The sequence below is a fragment of the Lynx canadensis genome, chromosome C2 (genome assembly GCF_007474595.2).
Source record: "Lynx canadensis isolate LIC74 chromosome C2, mLynCan4.pri.v2, whole genome shotgun sequence".
NCBI lineage: Eukaryota > Metazoa > Chordata > Mammalia > Carnivora > Felidae > Lynx > Lynx canadensis.
This window is the reverse complement of record NC_044311.2, coordinates 28,367,059-28,378,870: the sequence shown is the minus strand read 5'-3', so window position 1 is coordinate 28,378,870 and position 11,812 is coordinate 28,367,059. Positions and strand designations below refer to the sequence as shown.

At 40.5% G+C, this 11,812-nt stretch overlaps 1 protein-coding gene across 3 annotated transcripts in view; it reads right to left on the bottom strand.

Moving 5' to 3' along the window:
* Nucleotides 1–240: 240 nt before the first annotated feature.
* Nucleotides 241–11,812, bottom strand: part of ACP3 (acid phosphatase 3) — a 46,445-nt gene continuing 34,873 nt past the window's right edge. The window contains exon 11 of one of the 3 annotated variants that reach the window (XM_030329945.2): nt 241–1,953. In XM_030329945.2, coding sequence (XP_030185805.1) covers nt 1,835–1,953 — 119 coding nt within the window. In that variant the 3' untranslated portion in view covers nt 241–1,834. Of the gene's footprint in view, nt 1,954–10,526; nt 11,383–11,812 lie in introns of those variants that run through there. The other 2 variants (XM_030329948.1, XM_030329946.2) reach the window with 2 other exon arrangements.

Here is an 11,812-nt window from a genome sequence, read left to right as displayed (position 1 = left end):
TGTGTGGTCTTGGGAGCCATGCATAGATGTCCTCTGCCTACCTTCAGGAGACCATGTGGGAATAGACAGTGTGTTTATTGGAGACCAGTGTAGATAGCAGTCTAAAGGACCCTCATCCAACTCTTCCCACAACATTCCAGGACCTTTAGTAATACCTGAGAAGGTGAAGAACTCTACCAATGAATGAGATTGAATTTCCCACCAATTGGATGGTTAAAAGCTCAGGATGGGTTAAGACTGTTTAGAATACATATCAGGCTTACTGTAATGGTACCATTTATGAACATGCTTTCTTGGACAATGACCAATCCATGAATGAAATGAAAAGAAAAATAAATTGTTCACAGAATATGAGAACTAGATGTGACTTCCATGTTTATCTAGTCCACTCTTCTTTTTTAGATAATTAAACCAAGGTTTAAAAGACTTAAAAGAACTTGTTCCAAGTTGTTGGCCTAAAGCCAGTGCAGAGCTGTGGCATAGGGTCATCAACCTTCATCCCATTTTTCTTTCTACTTCACCACTTGGGAAATGTAGATCTATTTGTGGTAATTAAATATATTATTATCTCATAGTGGCCATGAAAAGTTCTCATGAAAGTAAGTCTCTTACTTTTAAAATGAAATGAAGAAATTGGAACTATAAAAATATAGTCTCAAATTGTGGTTTATATACACAATGGAGTACTACGTGACAATGAGAAAGAATGAAATATGGCCCTTTGTAGCAACATGGATGGAACTGGAGAGTGTGATGCTAAGTGAAATAAGCCATACAGAGAAAGACAGACACCATATGGTTTCACTCTTATGTGGATCCTGAGAAACTTAACATAAACCCATGGGGAGGGGAAGGAAAAAAAAAAGAGGTTAGAGTGGAAGAGAGCCAAAGCATAAGAGACTCTTAAAAACTGAGAACAAACTGAGGGTTGATGGGGGGGGGGAGGGAGGGGAGGGTGGGTGATGGGTATTGAGGAGGGCACCTTTTGGGATGAGCACTGGGTGTTGTATGGAAACCAATTTGACAATAAACTTCATATATTGAAAAAAAAATAAAATAAAAATATAGTCTCATGGTAGAGGTAGAAAAAAGAAACGACTGCATGGACTTCCTGGTTATTCCCCATTATAGAAATTGTGGGGAAAATGACCTGAGCAACAATTACAATAGTCGATATTACAGTTTCTGAGAATTAAATACCTCTCTCTAAGGCAGTTTCAATACAGCTATGTGTTTGTATGTGTTAGTATATATACACATACAGAAATCTGTTAGCTATCAAACACTGGGTAGGAGTTTCTTTTCAGGAGTGTATACATGTTTGTATTTAACCTACTTAACAGCTAAAAAAAAAGATTTATTTACACCTTCTGGTTGGGTCTTATTTCTTAAGAATCATCCTACATGATACTATTTCTAGTGTAGTTATTGTCATTATCCAGTCTTCTTTAATCTATGTTGTCACACGTTGTAACCATTTGCTCTTTGAAGGCAAAAGGCTGGTTGGAGTTTAACTTCTTTCTTTCTTTCTGGACATCCATGCCAGAGAATACAACTATCCTTTGCAGAAGAACTTCCTTCTAGCTGCATGAGAAGCTTGCACTATGATGAGGAGACCTAACCATCAGGAGACCTAACCAAGTAACTTGGGGTTCATTCATCAGTCCCTGGGTGAGTTCAGACCCTGCTCTAGCCAGGCTCAAAGGGAAGGGTGTGGGCAGGGTGATGTCCACATGGTGAAAGCCAGTCCTTTCCATGAGGCATCACTGAGAGGTGCTGCATCCCAGGAGGTTGGTGGTTGGTGTGGTGTGTCCGCCCTTATTCAGCCATCTGTTCAGATATTCCGATAGGGGTCTCTGTGCCAGCAGGGCCCATGGCGGATGAGGGTAAGCAGCAACACCACGAGGACACCAGACACCAGGCAAAAGGCAACAGCAAGGACGACCCTTAGAACTGTGGAAAAATTGGAAGACCCATAATGTAAAATTAATGGATTAGGAAAATATGAAGATTATAAAATGAGGAAAATAGGAAGATCACACATCAGTGTTGATTTCTGCCTTAATTGTAAAAATTCAGTGGTGTTTCTGAAGCAACCTTGAAACCAGTAGCGTGTGCTGAAAAGACACTAGACTAGGAGTCAGGAAATGACCTAGGTTAGTTCTGGCATGACCTTTGACCTCTGAGTCTCGGCTCCTCCACCATAAAGGGAGGGTGATTGACTTAAGTATTTCTTTTTCCTTTCCTTTTCTTTTCTTTTCTCCTCTTCTTCTTCTTCTTCTTCTTCTTCTTCTTCTTCTTCTTTTTTTTTTTGACTGAAGTATTTCTAAGGTCCTTTCCAGCATTAACTTCATGCATTTTTATACAGTTAAAATGATCAATTGTTCATGGTCTCAGTGTCAACAGAAATACTATCATTAATTGGGTCTAAAAGAAATGGAATATCATCTTTTAGTTTCTGAATTTGTTTTTCAGTAAATACATTTTAGAGAAGAAACCTTGAGCACATGTTAACAATCACAAGCATTTTTAAGATAACTGTGTACTATTGCTAATCTGCACCTTTATTTACACATAGCCCTTTGATAGCTGACCAGTCATGGGGAGATATACGGGGTCATTTTTTATGAGATGCTATTCATTATTGCATATAGGAAGTTACCCTCCACACACACACACACACACACACACGCACACATACACACACACGCACGCACACCCTGGTACACTGTAGTATATCCATCATAAATATCAATTTGTACCATTTCTAAATGGATGTCTGATCTTCATTGTAAAACTAAAGGATTGGTGGTTGGTTTAGGCAGTGGGAGAGCGAACATCTCTCTGACCTGGCAGCTCTGTCTACAGAAGCCCTCATGCTCCATGGAACACAGTTGAAAATCACTTATTTAACCTAACCTTATCATTGTAGACATGAAAAAAAAAAAAAAAAGAAGTAGAGAGATTAGATAATTTGGCTAAGGATAAGCAGATAATTGTATTTGGGTTGGAATATATAGGTTTATCAGTTTCATGATTCACTAATGACTCAGTTCACTAATGACTTCCAAATTTAAATCTTCTGCAAACTCAAGACTCATATATCCAACTGTGTACTTGACATATTCCCTTGGACATTGAATAGTCATTTCAATCTCAGCAAGTCCAAAACTGAATTCCCAATCCTTTCATGCCTTCCTCTGCCCCGAACTCTGTTCTTCCTGCAGTCTTCCTCATATCAGTTGATGGAAAATTCCTTCTTCTGTCTCAGCCCCATACTCTTGAAATCTCCTCTGATTTCCTCTATTTCTCTCACATCCTATAATCAATCTGTCAGTAAGTCCTGTTGTTCTTCCAAAAACTATATCTAGAAACCAATGATTTCTCTCCTTCTCTCCACTACCCAGGATTATTACAACATCCTCCTGACTTGTTCCCTAGCTTCTATACTATGATCTATTTTCAACACAGCAGCCAAATGACTTCAATTCAAATCATGACACTCTTCTACCTAAAACAAAGTCTGCAATGAATGCTTATCTCACTCAGAATGAAAACCAAAGTCTTAACGATAACAGTTTATAAGGCTCTATATCATCAGGCCTGATTAACATAGATTTTGTCTCCTACCACCTTCCCTTCGCTTACTCTCTTTTGGCCACACAGGCCTTGTTGTTCCTCAGACATGCCAGGCACACACCCATTTACAACTTTTGCTATAGTTACTACTATTGCCTAGATGCTCTTCTCATGAATCTCTGCGTCAGGTAACTCTATTGCTTTCTTTGCTCAAATCTCATCTTCTCAATGAGGACTTTCTACTTAAAGGTGCAACCAATATGCCCTTTCCCCATTCCCACCCCCAGCTTGGCACTTGGGATCCTCACCTTCCAAAGTACTTATTTATTATATTTGTTACTCATTATCCAACCCTCTCTCCCTCTAATAGAATGTAAGCTTCATGAAGGCAGAAAACTTTGTCTTTTTGTTCATGAATGTATCCCTGGCAGTTAGAACAATACCTGGCACATAGGAGATGTTCAATAAATATTTGTGGAAAGAATGAATGATTTAGAACTCACAGGTTCTCAATTCTTAGTTCAGTGCTTTTCTCACAATGTCAGGATGCCTCTTAGCGTCACGAGAATATTAATATTAATAAAGTTAGGTAGTGGTGGATGGGTGCCATTACCCCTGTGAATGGAATTTATATAAAGGTGGAGGAAACTGAAGAGAATTGAGGAAGGAAGGAAGGAAAGAGCTAAATAAAATGGGGGAAGAAGGCAGAGACTAATGATTCTTCAAAGTTAATGTTCATGGATGACTATCTGTATTTGGAAATGTATTTTCAATTATTTTTATTGGCTACATTGTCATAATAGTCCCATGGAACATACGTCCCCAATATTTTCCCTTCCTTCAGTCTTTCCTAGACATGCAGTGGGCACACACCATACGCTAGGTCAGCGGTGTGTTGGGTTCTGGGGTTCCATGATCCCTGATTTTGAGATTACCAATATCTAGTGGGAGAACCAGAAAGACAATTATGAGATCATGTGATAAATAGTAAAATAGAAGTATAAAAGACATGCCATTGGAGTAGAGAAAAAGTTGCAATTAATACAAAGCTTTCTATCTAGAAGAGAACGAGGTTGGAAAGTCTTCTGAGAAAATGATAAGATTTGAGCAGAACTTTGAGGTAAATAAGACTTTTCCATGAGACAGAATGAGCTGCACAAGAGTGTGTTTGGGAAATAATGAGCAGTTGCACGTGGCTGGAGTATAGCTTCTGGTGAGTTAAGACTAGATAGGTAGGTTGAGGCCTAGGTTTTAGGTCTGGTTTGTCGTGGGTACATGGAAATCATCAGCAATTATGACACATGGAAGTGACATGGCCCAATTTGTATTTAAAAAAAGAAGACAACTACAGAGAAAGATAGGGTGGTGGAGACACTCTAGGCCTGATGGCTATTAAAATGCCTTTGACAAGATACTTAGGGTTCAGCACTGGAAGTGTGGTCGACATTGCAGATGAAGGAATTCTAGGATACTCTTGCAGTAGAATTGACAGGTTCTGTGATGGATTACAATGTACTGGTAAAGGAGAAGTGGAGTCATGGCCACCCATGAAGATGATTAGGCTATGAACGGAGATTGGAAGTCCATTAAAAAGGATCAGTTTGGAGTGGAGGAGATAATACATTTTATTTCAAATGTAGGATTGAGATGGGTTAATATCCTCATAGAAATGATCAGTAGGCAGCTGAAAAAAACAGATCTAGAATTCTATATGCAGATGTGGAAATAAGAATTGTAGACGTAAGAAGATGGAGGCCTGGGTAATGCTGGCTCATGGCGAGGGTACAATGACGGAAACAAGGACAAGCCAGTAGGATGTTATCATTTAGGGGGTTGGAGGAAGATATGAGTCTAAGAACGTAGAAAAGACTCAGGAGAGACTCTTTCTCCCTCTCCTAAATTAAAAAAAAATTTTTTTTAATGTTTTTAGTTATTTTTGAGACAGAGAGAAAGCACAAGCTGGGGAGGGGCAGAGAGAGAGGGAGACAGGAACCCAAGACGGCTCCATGCCGACAGCACAGAGCCTGATGTGGGGCTCAAACTCATGAGCTGTGAGATCATGACCTGAGCCGAATTTGGATGCTTAGCGGACTGAGCCACCCAGGTGCCCCATATCTCGTCAATTTTTAAAAATTTATGCTCCCTTGTATTGAGAAGCATTTTGTGAGTTTGATGGAGTAATGTTCTAGGGTCTGAGAAAGAAAGCGATCAGTTGCATCTTACTGCGAAGAGGTAGGACCGGTAACGACGGACAAGCTCTCCTACCGCACAGGAACACATGAAAGCCACTGAAGGCAGTGTGAATCAGCACTGCTCTTCTGAGATCTATTTTGGCAACGTGTATCAAAAAGCCTCTTCCTCTCGCCATTACTCCTGAAGTCCTGTATACTCTTCCTCTTTCCTGTTTGAATAAGTCTGTCCGCATCCTCGTCCTTGGATTACTGCAACAGTCTCCCAGCTGTGCTCCCTGCTCTCAGTCCCACTGCTCTCCGATCCTCTCTCCCCACTGAGGACAGAGGTCTTTCTAAAACAAGAAGCCCATCCCATCATCTGTCCTCTGCCGAAAACCTCTTAATGACTAGAGCTATTCAACTTGACCTGAGACACTTAATGTCTGCCTTCCCAGTGTTTGCACTATGACCGGACATACTCCTTCCTGTTTCTAAAATGCCCCATGTTGTCTTTAGCCTCTGGGCTTCTACACATTTTCTTTTGTCTGTAATACTCTCCTCTCTCCTCACCTCCACTCACCCTGTTAATTCCTTCTTTCCTTCAGGCTTTGGTTTATTTTTTTTAATTTAAAAAAATGTTTATTTATTTTGAGAGAGAGAGAGAGAAAGAGTGAGTAGGGGAGGGACAGACAGAGAGGGAGAGAGAGAATCTCTAGCAGGCTCCGCACTGACAGTGCAGAGCCTGATGCAGGGCTCAAACCCCCAAACCGTAAAATCATGACCTGAGCCAAAATCAAGTGTTGGACGCTCAACTAAGCCACCCAGGTGCTCCCAGACTTTGGTTTAAACAGCACCCCCTTTGAGAAGCCTTCTCTGACCCCTTAGACTTAAGCTAGTTTCATTTCCCCTATATCCTTTATTATAGTATTACCATACTTAACTATTAGGGCTTATTTAATTTTTTATCCTCCTGTCCTCCCTGCCAAGGGGTCCAGGTCACATGGGGACAATTTTCTTGTATTGCTGCTACTTTCTCAACAAACTTAACACCTGCTACATAGACACATATTGGGTACATGAGAGGTACTCAAAAAATACCTGTTATTAAATATTCATTAAAAAGTTTTTTTAATGTTTTTACTTATTTTTGAGACAGAGAGAGACAGAGGTTGAGCAGGGGAGGGGCAGAGAGAGGGGGAGACACAGAATCCGAAGCAGGCTCCAGGCTCTGAGCTGTCAGCACAGAGCCCGACGCAGGGCTCGAACTCATGGAGTGTGAGATCATGACCTGAGCTGAAGTCGGATGCTTAACCAACTGAGCCACCCAGGCACTCCATTAAATATTCATATACTTTGACCCACTAATTCAAGTTTTGGGCATTTGTCCCAAGGGAATAGTCAACAAGACAGTGTGGGATGGAAAGGGAAGATGATATAGTAGAAACATGGTGTTAGAGACTGTGAGGCTTGAACCCTGACCCTAACACTTGTGGCATGTTGTTTTCTGAGGCTATTTTCTTCTCTGTAAAGTGGGGATATGTCCTATTGACAGGAAAACAAAAACAGGTCACTGAGCTAGGTGCTGTGACTTTCAAAAGGGAAGTTTCCAAAAAGAGATGGAAGGAAGAACATCATTTTACGGAATAGTTCAGGAGTGAGCGAGGAGGAAATACAGAATACAAACGATTAGTTCAAGAAAATTGGGATTGAAGAGAGTGAGATGGAGCAGGCACTTGAGATGTCCTTTGATGAGAGATGTAGGCATTTCCTAGAAGGAAGCCAACGCCGAGGAAGAAAAAGAAGCTAAGCTTCACTGAGGTCCCAGGAAATGAGGGGTGGGATCATACACATGAGGAATGGATACTCAGGGAGTAACATGTTTTCTTGAGGAGTAGCAGTAGAGTCAAGTTAAGGCTACTAAGATATTTGGCGGTAGTGACAGGAAAATCTAAAAGACTTGCTCTTCTAAGGACATCTCACTAGAATTAAACAAGCCAAGATGAACTTGAAAGTTTGGGGGAAAATAACAAGGCCTTCCTGTAGAACTCAGGAAAAGGGTCCAGGAAGGGTGAATACTTTGGCCAAACAACATTGAAAGAACCAGCTGGGGTTGAAGTAGAAATTTCAATATTCATAATTTGAAATGGTAACAATAGGCTTCTGTTCCAACTTAGCAGATCAGAATGCCGACACTGTGTGGTTGGTTTAACCAAGGGTTGGATATTATTGTGGTGGGCAGGGTATAGGATGGGCCACTATTATGTCAGAATTGCCGAGGCTGAGGACAGGAGGGGGAGTGAGGAGTGAGCTGGCATATATACCAGAGCAAGTTCCCAATGCCATTAATGAATGATGACACATGTCCTGGGAAACTGATGATAGTAGCAACAAGAATGAGAAACAGGTGCCATAACTGGCTTCATCTCTGAGGGAGGAGGGGTGCTGGAAGGGGTATCAATGAACAGTGGCTCCAAAAAGCAATAGGAGAACAAAAGCATGCCAAGCTGACAATGCTGAAAACAGGCCAAATAATACAGTCATATTGGTATATACATATATGTTATGTAGTTGGTGACTAGGTCTTTATAGTACACTCCCATTTGAGGCTCATTCATAGCTTCTCTCCCCTATTTATTGAACAAGTGAGTTCTAAGCTCCTGATACCTGGGTCCAGCCATGAAGAAGCCAGGCTAAGTGTGAAGGGCTGAACATTTATTCAATTAGCAAATGCTGACTGAAGGTACCAGGTTCTAGGCATTGTCTGAAGATTTAAGGAGGGAAAGGGTAATGATCTTGCCTTTAGGAAGCTCATGGTTGAATCTTGGGCATGTGTATATTTGCTGAAGATTTACAAAGCTTTTTATAAGGAGAAACTTGAACTTCCCACCATTAATTCTCCTTCCCACTAAGTATGTGGTGCTGGAGATTGAGGGAGAGGGGTGGGAGAGTGCTAGCAATGAAAGTCTGACTGTGTTAGTAAAATTTTGGAATTAAGAAAGCATTTTCTAAAAAGGGATTTTATTTTCAAGTAACATAGTATGGAACTGAGACTTATCATGAATTCCCCAGCAAAGAGTCTGCTTACTTTAATTGATATGACAGTGATATTAATTGGGTCTACTAACGCTAGTGAATAACACTGCTTACAGGTATGGGTAGGATTTCATGGGTGGCAGAGTAGCCAGGCATTCTGCACATACACGATGTGTCCTGTATTTAATGGTTTGTCCTGCTTCCTGTATTGGCTTTCTCAGGACACCCTAAATGTTCTGTAGCCATTTTTTTCTGAGTAAATTATAAAAATGCAGCAGTGAAAGCTATTATTCAAATTGATTTGGGCACCCTATTTGCTAAATTTTGTGCCCTACTAAGGAATCATTCAATGCCTATACGCTTCCATGCTCTGGCGTGCTTCATGGTGTCTCTGGCAAGGCAAATAGGATTTCCTGTCCCAGGAATTGCCCAACACTGAAAACAGTCTGTCTTCCTGAAATTTTTACCTGATACCCCAAGCAGCACTCTTTGAGACCATATAGAACAAATCAAATCCCTTTTCCTTAAAGAACTTCAGATATTGAATTTGCTTTGTTGGAGACCACCTCATGTTATAAATTCTTAAGTTTTCTATGAGCTCAATCCACTGGTGTGCTAGTAAACTGGATCAAAACCACAAAAGACAAAACCCTGGTTTGTGGCATATACTGATTTCTGTGATGAAGACGCTCCAGCCATGACACCACGACCAATTTCATGCTGCCAAAGTCAAGTGATTGAACTCAGAGTTGGGAAGGGCTGTGCACATTCCACTCTCGAGGTTGGTATGTGTTGGCTCCAGCACACCGATGCTTCAGTTTTTGTTTTATTAACATATTTTGCTAATTGGTTTCACTCCATTTGAATACCCAATTGATGCTGGTGTCTTGAGGAAAAGAATTTTATAAATACTCTACAGGAAGATTTGTGAAGAGGAGGTGACATATTGGCTATGGAGGATAAAGGAAAGGATGGGCTCAAAAATACCCCCCAGGTTAGCAGGTATCACTGCTGATCAAGATAGAGACGGTATGTTCAAGGAGGAAAGGTAAGTGATCTATACATCCATTGGGCAAATATTTAGTGAGCACTAATTCATGTCAGGCACAGGTATTTCTGAGACAGATATAAGAGAGAACACAGCAGATAAAAACCCTTGCTCTTGTGTCGTTGATATTTGATCTTATTAGAATTGGACCCTTGAAGGAAACCTGTGGGAATCTCATTGGACCCAGAACCTTCTGCTGAGTAAGTCCTCTACCCTTTCCAGCTTCAAGCCACTAAGAGATTTGATAAATGGCTTTCTAGTACCTTGTGCTGTACCATTAGAAACTTCCATCCAAACTGACTTCACATGGTGCAATTGTTACCTCTTACAGGTAGCCCTTCCTGACATTCCTTACTGCCTCCCTCCCTCTGAATCCAGTTAACTCTTGTTCCATAGCAACCCTTGTGGTGGTAAGATATAACCCTTGTTATTCTGTGTAATATGTATCTTTTTGCTTTCCCACTGGGTTGTAAATTTCCCAAGGGTGTTTTCTTGCAAGTTCCATCTTAATAGATAAAGCAGAGCCATCCATCAGCTTAACCTTTTTCTGAAGTAGTAAAGACCGAACTAAACTCATTTTCAATGTAAAATATTCACCTAAGCCAGTCAAGATCATTTTTACTTTACATTAATATTTTCCCTCCTGTTACATTAAAAATAAAATCCCCAAACAAAAATGTAGCCCCTAAAATCTGCCCTTCACGTATTTTATTCTAATTAAACACACACACACTTTTCAAAAATCATTTTAAAAGTAATGTTTTTGAACTCCCTACTAATGACTTTATTCACTAGTTTACATTTGTCTTATTGTGGAGGAAAGTTACATGCATGGGGGAGGAAGAGTAATCAGAGAGCAGCCCTGAGGACAAATATTGCCTTGGGAAAAAATAATGCAAATAAATATATGAATCAGTGTCTCAAGTCAGTCGTTCAATGAATCACTGGGAGAGGGAATGGTTTTTCCTCTGGACTCTGGCACCCAGCGGAAACCATCTCTAGAAAACATTTCATCTTTTTCTACAATGGTAACGTAGCACAGTGTTCTCTAGGCGTGTTACATCTGCCACATGGCAAATCTACAAGACTCTAAAGAGTGCCATTTGAATATGATTTCTTCTTGCATAGGGAGTAGTTTCAGCAGGGCCAGGAGTTTGCTTAGGTTTTCTGAAGATAATCAGGATCAAAACCTTACACGTTCCTTTCGTCCTCAGAACAGCTATCACAGCCATACTTTTCAACATTCCGGTAAGTTTTGATCTTGAAGGCATTCAGGAACGCTCTTACATTTCTAATTTTGTCCAGTTTGATATGTATCATACTTCCTCTCCCAAATCAACTCCACATTCAACATGTCTTACCATCTTCCAAGAGAAACCACTCATGCAGGGTACTCATCTCTGATGGTTGTGCCTAAATATTGTGCTCTCACCAAATTACTTATTTGCCAGGATGTCTGCTCTCCAAGAGCTGCCATATATATTATATACAGCAAAGTTTTCTGGCAAATTTGCTTTTGGTTTCTTCAAAAGTAACATGGATTTTCCAGGGCTAAAGGATACAAAGAGGTGTTTATTTTTCAGCTTTTCTACCCAATTATTTTTAACACAAATATATAAAGATAGTACCAGTGTCCCGGTGGAGGTGATTTCTCCGGATTGTTCCACTGTATCCATTTATCTGCCTCTCCTTGTGAGAAGGCTGGAACTAACAGTTCCAAAGCTGGTCCTCTGCCCATTTGCCTAGGATGAACTTCTTCCCTTCCTTGCTCTCACCCTAGATTGTGGATTTTGTTTGAAATCTGTTCCACTTCAGACACTTCAAGAGCAACCTCATTAATCCTGCTCAAATGAAATCTGGAAGTCCTTAAAAAAAACCAAAAGGCTCTATGTGGCCAGTTCATGGCAACCCCAAGAACTTTGATTTAAGTTTTGCCTCTGATTATATTTTGACATGATGCTTTTTTTCCGTAAACACTGAA